This window comes from Carlito syrichta, unplaced genomic scaffold (genome assembly GCF_000164805.1).
Source record: "Carlito syrichta isolate Samal-C Ts95f unplaced genomic scaffold, Tarsius_syrichta-2.0.1 Scaffold151675, whole genome shotgun sequence".
NCBI lineage: Eukaryota > Metazoa > Chordata > Mammalia > Primates > Tarsiidae > Carlito > Carlito syrichta.
In genome coordinates this window covers 54,697-63,955 of record NW_007095771.1, presented here as the reverse complement: position 1 = coordinate 63,955, position 9,259 = coordinate 54,697, and the positions used below count along the sequence as shown (strand labels likewise).

General features: G+C 55.4%; 1 protein-coding gene across 1 annotated transcript in view; it reads left to right on the top strand.

The window, feature by feature from the left end:
- AMDHD1 (amidohydrolase domain containing 1) overlaps positions 1-5,299 on the top strand; it is a gene marked incomplete at its 5' end in the record, with an annotated part of 13,343 nt that extends 8,044 nt beyond the window's left edge. The window contains 3 exons of the mRNA XM_021708847.1: positions 2,353-2,451; positions 3,303-3,463; positions 4,514-5,299. Coding sequence (XP_021564522.1) covers positions 2,353-2,451; positions 3,303-3,463; positions 4,514-4,631 — 378 coding nt within the window. The remainder of the gene's footprint in view (positions 1-2,352; positions 2,452-3,302; positions 3,464-4,513) is intronic.
- Between the last annotated feature and the right edge of the window lie 3,960 nt (positions 5,300-9,259).

Here is a 9,259-nt window from a genome sequence, read left to right as displayed (position 1 = left end):
GTGGCCCTACTGCCCTCGCGGACCGCCGAGGACACGCAGAGGAGAAGGCTCAGCTCCCGCCTCGTGGGTGGCTGGGAAGGCGGAACTTTCTTTTGCCCTGGATTTTGGAATTTTCCAAAGGAGAAAAGTCAGTGCGCCTTACCTTTATAGTCAGAGAATGATGAAATAGACTCCGTGCTTTTGGAAACATGCTAGGGAGATTTAGGGATGTCCCTGTCGTCAGAGGTGTTTGCCAGCATCTGGATCCGAAGGAGCTGAGTTCCAGGAGGTGCTGGGGGGCCCCTCTCGTCTACCGGAGCCCCCTGAGCCCAGGGCGGGAGGAGAGAGGGCACGTCTAAGTATGCGTTGTGAACTCTCTGCAGAGTTCATGCCGTGTGCCCTCTGAGAACCGGACACATGCAGCTGGTGTGTTTGGTACCCGCAGTTGCTCTCCTTCTTCCAAATACAAGACCTGGGGTCTCTGACCCTCACCACCGTTCTACCTGCGGGCCAGTGCCAGGTCTGCGGTCTGGGAGGCCAGCCCCCCAGAGGAAGCTTGTCTTCTCTCTCTTTCTCTCTCTCTCTCTCTCTCTCTCGTTTTTTTGAGTCAGTCTCACTCTATCTTCCAGGCTGGAGTGCAGTGGCATACTCAGGGCCACGGCAGCCACGACCTGCTGGGCTCAGGCGATCCTTCCGCCTCAGCCTTCCAAGTAGCTAGAACCACAAGTGTGTGCCACCACACCCCGCTAATTATCTATCTATCTATCTATCTATCTATGTACCTATCTATTGTAGAGACGAGGTCTCACCAAGTTGCTCGGGCTGGTCTCAAATTCCTGGACTCAGGCAGTCTGCTTGCCTCTGCCTCCCGAAGGGCTGAGGTGACAGGCATGAGCCACCGTGCCTGGCAGAAAGCTTGTCTTCTCTTAGGGCTTGGTGCTTTCTGTGAGGCCGAGTACACAGTCTTGGGGAGGGGCAGCATTCTGCATTACAGCCTGAGGACAGTGATTCTCAGCCCTGGTGATGTTGTCCCTCAGCTGACATTTGACAGCGTCTGGAGACATTCCTGGTTGTCACAGCTAGAGGAGGCTGCTGGCATCTCGTGGGTGGAGGCCAGGGCTGCTCAGAGTCTTAACAGCCCCTAACAAGTACCCTGTTCGTGCCCGGGCTAGGTGAGGTTGGGCTTCTATAACTTCTAGAAAAGAGAAGGCAAGACGTCAGTGTCTTTCTCACATTTATTATGATTTCACACACACGTAACATTGCATATCGTTGCTGTTATCACTATTCTCTCAACTGGAAGAGCAGACACATACAGACTGAAATCAGAAAATGTCCGTCATTCTTCTCAGACGTTGTTGGGAGTGTTAAGTCTGTCTTCATCATTTTGACGAGTTTTTAGTTTCTGCCTCTTTCGACATAACTTCTGAGTCACGTCTAAAGAATAAAGAATAGTTTGCCGAGAACAGCAGGGAAACAGCCAGTCCAGGGAGACGCACAGACACGTTACGCATTAAATCCTTGGGCCTTCAAGATGGAAAAGGGCCAACAAGGTGTTGAAAGCCTGAAGAAAAGGAGGGGGTGGAGAAATGAACAGAGAATTTAAAGATGGAAGTGAATTAAGACAGCACTGGGCCAGTCACGGTGCCTCATGCCTGTAATCCCGGCACTTTGGCAGGCTGAGGTGTGAGGACTGCCTGAGCTCAGGGGTTGGAGAACAGCCTGGGAATCATATGAATGAGACCTCAGTTCTGCAATAAATCAGAACATCAGCCGGGCATGGTGGCAGCACGTATAGTTCCAGCTACTTGGGAGGCTGAGGTGGAAGGACCGCCTGAGCCCAGTGGGTTGAGGCTGCGGTGGCCGCGAGTGTGCCACTGCGCTCCAGCCTGGGTGACAGAGTGAGACCCTGACTCAAGTAAATAGATACATAACTAACTAACTGAATAAATAAAAATACCATTATCAACCTCATCAATTGTTTAATTTGCCAGTTACAGAAAAGTTTATTAAATTTAAAAACCATTTAAACATTGTAAAAATATTAAAACTAAAATTTTGAATTTTGATAAAACATTAAATTTTTAAGAAGTGAGACTTTTCTCCCTGGGCAAGAATGTCTTCATAGTATAACGACGGCTGAGACAGGCAGTCACAGACTAAACGTCAGTGGCACCCAGGTCCTCTCAGAAGGGGCGTGTCGCCCGCCAGGAGCTGGGGCGCCGCCAGGTGGGTCCCTGCGGCGACCCCTCCCGCTGGAGACTGCTTCTCCATGCGGAGCGCGCGGAGGGCCTGGAGGCCCCAGGTCCCGGACGTTCGGAGCGTCTGCTCTGCAGAGGTTCTGGCCTGAGGGACTGACGACCTTTCTTCCTCCCCAGACTGAAGCCGCCGCGAGCCAGGAAGATGCTGGACGAAGGGGTCGTGGTGGCTCTGGGCAGCGACTTCAACCCTAACGCGCATTGCCTCTCCATGGTGAGGCTCTCCCCCAGCCCCCCCGCAGTTTCCGCCCAGCACAGAGATAACTTAAAAAGATTCTGCCTGTTAAAAGGTATTGGAAGATCTAAAACTATTTCTCTGTAAAGCAAGAGAAAAGGGGTAGACAGTAGTGTGACCGGATTTTCTGCACCACGGAAATACCTCCAGGCACGGGGCTTCCGTGGTGTGATTGTCTGATGCAGCTGGGACCCTCGTGGTTTTACAATGGCCCGTTTCCTGTCTCCAGAGAACAGCAGGTGCCCCCACAGACTTAGGTTCGGGCGGAGGCGGGGGGGCTTCGCCATGCACTGTGGATGTCTTGAGGAATTGTCAGCAACATTAAATACACACTCTCTATGATAAAGGAATCCCAGGTTGGGTGTGGTGGCTCAGCCCCGTAGTCCCAGTACTTTGGCAAGGAAGGGAGGATCTCTTGAGTCTAGGAGTTCAAGACCAGCCTGGGCAACATCGCAAGACCTTGTTTCTACCAAAAAATCAAAAAATAGCTGGGTGTGGTGGTGTGGGCCTGTAGTCCCAGCTACTCAGGAGGCAGGGGCCAAAGGATTGCCTGAGCCCAGGCAGTCAAGGTTGCTGTGAGCCCTGATCAAGCCACTGCACTCCAGCCCGGGTGAGAGAGACCCTGAGTTGATCCATACATACACAAGGATAAAAATTAAAAGCAGTAATAAGGGAGTCTCTTCCAAAGCTCAGGAACTTTTAGGCGTTAAGTTGAGGCTTCCCCCTGGCAAGGGACTGGCTCTCTCGTGCCTGTCCCCACCTTTGCCCGCTGGGCCGTGTTGAGAAGCATCCTCAGTCGTGGTGACACTCGGCACTCTCCCCCCGCCCAGCCGATGGTCATGCATCTGGCCTGCGTGAACCTGGGAATGACCATGGACGAGGCCCTGGCCGCCGCCACCATCAACGCGGCGCACGCGCTGGGCAGATCTCACACGCACGGCTCCTTGGAGGTTGGCAAGCAGGGCGACTTTGTTGTCATCGGCGCGTCCAGGTGAGCGTGCGCCCGCTGAGGCTTGTGGGTGGGTTCACGTCCTTTTCCGCGGATGGCCAGGGCCAGGCTGTGTCCAGACGCAGACGTGATCCGGCCGCCTCTGTCGTGGTCCCTCTGCCACCTGCGAGTTAAGTGCGAGCCCCATGCTGCCAGGCAGACGCCGCCAGATCTCGGTCACCTTCCCCGTGTTGCGTCCGGACATGTGCCTGCTCCCCTGCCTGGCTGCCGACTCTCCGTTTGCGTCTCTCCCGCACCTGCGGGAGCTGGCCTCTCCCACACCTGCGGGAGCTGGGCCTCAAGCCTGGTGCCCTAGGTTCTGGTTTCTCACTCTCCCCAGTCTGTCGCCACCGGGACCTCCTGTGTGACGATCTGGGTCTCATGGGTCTGCACCAACAAGCTGTGGATCCTGTGATCCTTGACTGTCACGTGCCACGGCCGCCCTGGGACCTTGTGTCCATGGAGGAGAGTGGGTACCTGGGCTCTTCTGGCTCAGAACCCGGCCTCTGCGTTCCGCATAGCACTGGTGACGCCATCCGTGGGACACGTAGGGAAGCAAATGGCTTGAGATCGGTGCTTACACAACGTGATTAGACAGTGTTTGATTTGTCATAGACTAGCTATTTGGACACCATTTTCTAGGAAGCCCAAGTGACTGGGCATAGAGCAATGCTTAGAGTAGGCACTTCACAATGAGCATTTATTAAGAAAGCCAAGCCGGGCGCGGCGGCTCAGCCTGTAATCCCACGCCTTGGGAGGCTGAGGTGACTGGATTGCCTGATCCCACGGGTTCGAGACCCCCTGGGCAACTTGGTGAGACTTCATCGCTACAAAAATCAAAAAGGTTAGCTGGTGTGGTAGCATGCACCTGTAGTTCCAGCTACTTGGAAGGCTGAGGCAGAAGGATCACCGGAGCCCAGCAGGTCGAGGCTGGGTGACAGAGTGAGACTCCAGTCTGGGTGACAGAGTGAGACTCCAACTCAAAAAAGAAGAAAAAAAAAGAAAGTCATCACTGACTCGCACTCACTGAAGTGATGTTTGATCTCTTTCTAGGTGGGAGCATTTGATCTACCAGTTCGGAGGCCACCACGAATTGATCGAATATGTCATCGTTAAAGGAAAAGTCATTTATAGAAATGACAGCTCTGAGAACAAAGAGAAGACCCCTTGACTATATGAATCGGGATGGTGATGTTAAAAGTTAGAGCACCTTAGTACTTTACCAGAATTATGTCACTTAAACCCAAATGGATTTCAGGACCTTGTTAATCCACTCAAAAACCCCATGGGATTGATTTATGCTAATTTAACGTGTGCGCCTGCCGCTTAAACGGGGAGCCCCGCTGGGATGGTCACGCCCAAACATTCAGCTATTTCCCGAACAGTGCTATGCATTTTCTGGAGATTACTATGACGAGGTGTCAGGACAATGCCTCCACGGGGAGCAGCAGACTTGGCTTGAAATGTCCCCTCATGTCCCCAGCTGTCAGGGTTGAAGCTGAACTTGGCCAACTTGGGGGTGGAAGAAGGTCCGAGTGATGCCCGTGAGGCGAGGACGGCGCCTTCCTCAGTCCCACGCGGCACCTTCCCTCCCACAGCCTCTTTCTGGAGATGAGTGTCCCCCGACGAGGAGGACACTGCGCTTCTAAAGTCCCTTGCCCTGCCGTGATGCCCACAGCAGAGCTGAAGGCATGTCGTTCTGAGCCAGGTTCAGGGGCCTCCGCTCATGGGGGGTTTTGGCCACATCCAATCATGTGATTTTTCTGGAAATCATTTTTAATCCTTCACATTGACAAATGGACAAAAACTACTTCCCAGATCTCAATAAATACCTGCTGTCGCACTTACTGCTGTGGGTGTATTTCCCCTCACCCCGGAAAGCCAGCAGTGCTATGTGTCAGGGTTTCTAGGGGGTGAACAAGTGACAGCATCTTTCATCAAGAGTGGACAATTATGTGCGTATAAATGGGTGTGTTTCCAAAGCCACGTGAGTGTACAGAAGCCTTTTCAAACGTTCCCGCCATCTTTACAACTACAGCTGCAACACCAAACTTTGTTCTATGAATGAAGAAATGATTTGAGAAGCAAACATTGGCTCTCCAAGTCATCGCCTATTTCAGGTTCCCAGAACCTGAATTAATGAGGCTGTGCTGTATTCCATGCAGATCTCAAGCCAGAATTTCCCTCCGGGGAGGTTGGGAGTGGTCCTGCACACTGGTGTCACATGCTGGGGTCTCTGAGCTCTTCCCTCGGTGACTGCTGGAGTCTTGAGGGTGTGAGGCACATGGTGGCTGTGGGTGACGCCTGCCCTGTGGCAGTCGCTTAGTCGGGGGGGGGGAGAGGGAGAGTGTTTGGGTGCAGGAGAAGGTTTTAAAGACCAAAACTAAAGGGTGTGTCTGCCCCAGAGCCCTGGCCGCAGGACCACGTCATGTCTAAGGAACAAGATGGCAAAACGCTCCTGTTTTTCTTCTAGGAGACATTTGCTCTAAGCCACTAGTGTTCCTGCCTGTGTTGAATTAAAGCAGAAGAGGGTATCCAAGCTGGGAGCAGTGGTTCACGCCTGTAACCCTAGCACGTTGGGAGGCCGAGGCGGGAGGGTCGCTTCAGGTTGGGAGTCGGAGACAATCTGGGCAGCATAGCAAGACCCTGTCTCTACAAAAAGTAAAAATATCAGCCAGGCATGGGCGTGGGCACCCGCGGTCCCAGCATTTGATGGCGGAGGCAGGAGGATGGCTTAAGCCCAGGAGTTCGGGACCACAGTGAGCCATGATTGTACCACTGTGCTCTAGCTGGGCCTCAGAGGAACGTGCTGAGCCAGAATCTGCATCTTCGCCCCCCGGGGACTCTGCGGTCTGGGTCCTGCTCACACGGCCCCGCACACAGCGCCCGTACACGCCCTCTGCCCACACTGCCCTGCGCACACAGCCCGGCTCACACCCTCCTGACACGCCCCCTGCTAACACCCTGTTGCACCTCCCCCACGCACACACCCCCCTCACATGCCGCTCTGCACACACTGCCCTGGACCCACACCCGTGCTCACCCTCTCTTGCACACACTGCCCTGCACGCTCGCCGCTGTCACACACGCCACCCTTTCACACCCCTCTGCACCCCCCCACACTGCACACACACTCTGCTCACATTGTCCACGCACACCACACTCTGCTCACATTGTCCACGCACACCCCTGCTCACACCACCCTTCACGCACTGCCCTGCTGGGCACACACGGCCTTTCACCCTGCCCTACACACACGGCCCTCCTCACAACACCCTGCTCACACCTGTCTCACACTGCCATGCTCACACTTATTTGCTCACACTGCTCTGCTCACACCTCCCTGCACACATCTCTCCACTCACACTTTCCTACTCACAAAAGCACGACCACTTGAAGACGATGCATGCCCATGACCATGGGGGCCAGACCTCAAACTCACTCATGTGACTGGACATGCGAACACACATTTGCATGCTTGAACATTTGCAACTTGAAGGTTCTTATGTAGGGGACTCACTGGAACGCCAAAGCAGGTGATGCCATGGGGAGGAAGGTGTGGAAGGAAAACCAAGCCCAGAAGCCATCACAGGGTGGCAGCTGCAGCTTCAGCTTTGCAGGGTGGGCAAGGTCTGGATGTGAGGGGAAGGCTCCAGGTGGCCTGTCCTCCTGGAGTGGGACACTGGTGGGGAGCCGGGGCTCCACCGTCGGGCTGGTGGGATTTCGCCACCTCGAACTTCAGGCTCACAGCTGGAATTCATGCTCAAGGCCAGGGAAGCCAGTGAGGCTTCTGCACAGAGCAGCACAGGGCAAGGGTGCTGCAGAAAGCCCAGTTCAGCCCGAGAGTGCACAGCAGGCCCTGCTGTGTGAACTTACTCTGGCGAGAGACCCGCAGGCTGACCAAGGCCCCTGGTGGGGGTGAGGGAGAGTCACGTGCAGGCGTCCAGGCATGTGGCCTTCGTGACAGCCGTGAGGTGTGCAGACCCGGCCTTCTCCACTCGGCACCATGCTCCACAGGGGTCTAGGCTCACCCTTCTTCCCTCAACCTTTCTTTTTCTTTTTAAGCCGTGGTGCTGCTCAATCTTGTCTCGGCCTTTTAACATGAGCAGCCCATCACAGCAGGAGGATTAAATGAAGCGTAAGACTGTGAGGGCAGCTTGAGGTTCGGAGGCCACAGACCAGGTCACGTGTGAGACACTTTTTGCCTCCCGGCTTTCCTCCCCTCGGGGCACCCTCGCTGGGGTGCTGGCATCAGATGCCAGGGAGGGCCGGCCAGGCCACCGGGCACCCTACTGGAGACGTGTCCGGGCGGTGATTTCTGCTTGGGCGTTCATCTGTGCAATGTCACGCTTGGTTCCCTCCACTTCTGAGATTCCGGCTCTAACCCAGGCCCTGCCTTGCAGGGACCGACACTCCAGTCAGGGCAGATGCCAACAGACTCAGGCCGGGCCACTCAGGCTGGGCAGGCCTGCTCTCTGGGGAGACGGGCACTCTGGGGAAACACACGCAGTTTCTCACGTAAATGAGTTTTGCCAGATTGTCCACAGAGCACGAGCATCTTGGTCTTCCTTTTTTTTGAGTTGGGGCTTTTACTTTGTCAATCAGGCTGGAGTTCAGTGGCATGATCATGGCCCCTGCAGCCTCAAACTCCTGGGCTTGAGTGAGCCTCCTGCCTCAGTTTCCCAAGTAGCCGAGACCACAGCCGTGCACCACCACACCTGGCTAATTTTATTTTTTGTGAAGACAAGGTCTCGCTGACGCTGAGCCTCGGCCGATGTTTGTTTTTTGCCCCTTCCCTCTGATTCCCATCCTGCAGAGCCTGGCTCGGTCTCCTCTTCCAGGAGGCCCCTGTGGCCCCACAGTGGTGGGGCTGCTCCGCCTCTCTCTGGGCGCGGTGCTTTTCAGAATGGGTCCCCAGGCCTTGAAACGGGCCCACACTGATCACCGACACCCTCAGCCCCACACACACAGTGGCCGCGCTAGGTGGGACGCCCTGGCCGCAAGGATCTGCAACCGACGGACATCGACTTGGAAAAATAAGGAAGTCGGCCAGGCATGGTGCTCGTGCCTATAATGCCAGCACTTTGGGAGGCTGAGGCCAGGAGTTCGAGACTGGCAACATAGACCTCGCCTCTACAGAAAATGCACATCCTTAGCTAGGCATGGTGGCACACACCTGCGGTCCCAGTTACTCAGGAGGCTGTGGTGGGAGGATTGCTTGAACCCAGGAGTTTGAGGTTGCAGTGAGCTATGATCATGCCAGTGGGAGACAAAAAGACCCTCTCTCTCTCTCTTTCTCTCCCTCTCTCTCTCTGTGTGTGTGTGTGTGTGTGTGTGTGTGTGTGTGTGTGTGTATGGAAGTTTACCAGCTGATGTGGGAAATTCAGACACAGGGCGGGCTTCAGGACTGGTATCTGGAAGCTCAGGAATGTGTCAACCCAGGCTGTCCCCCTCCCTTCCACGTCTCCCGGGGTCACGCCACCTCAGCCGGGCTCTGCTTGGGCCTCTGAACAGCCGCAGGCGCATGCCCTTCCTCGTGGGCCAAGCAGGCCCTGGAGAAAGGGCCTCCACAGCCCTCGGGAGACGAGGCGGCTCAGAAGCCTCCAAACGCCGCCTCCCTCCTTGGCCAGGTCCGTCCGGCCCTCTCTCGAGCCCATCTCTAGCAGAGGGAAGGACCGTCCCGGGCGGCTGGGGCCACTCTCCAAGCCGCAGCTTCATCCTCCAGAGTTTCCCAGCGTTTTCACTTAGCACACGAGTGCCGTCGAAGGTGGCCCCAAGAGCAAACCCTCTGTGCTGCTT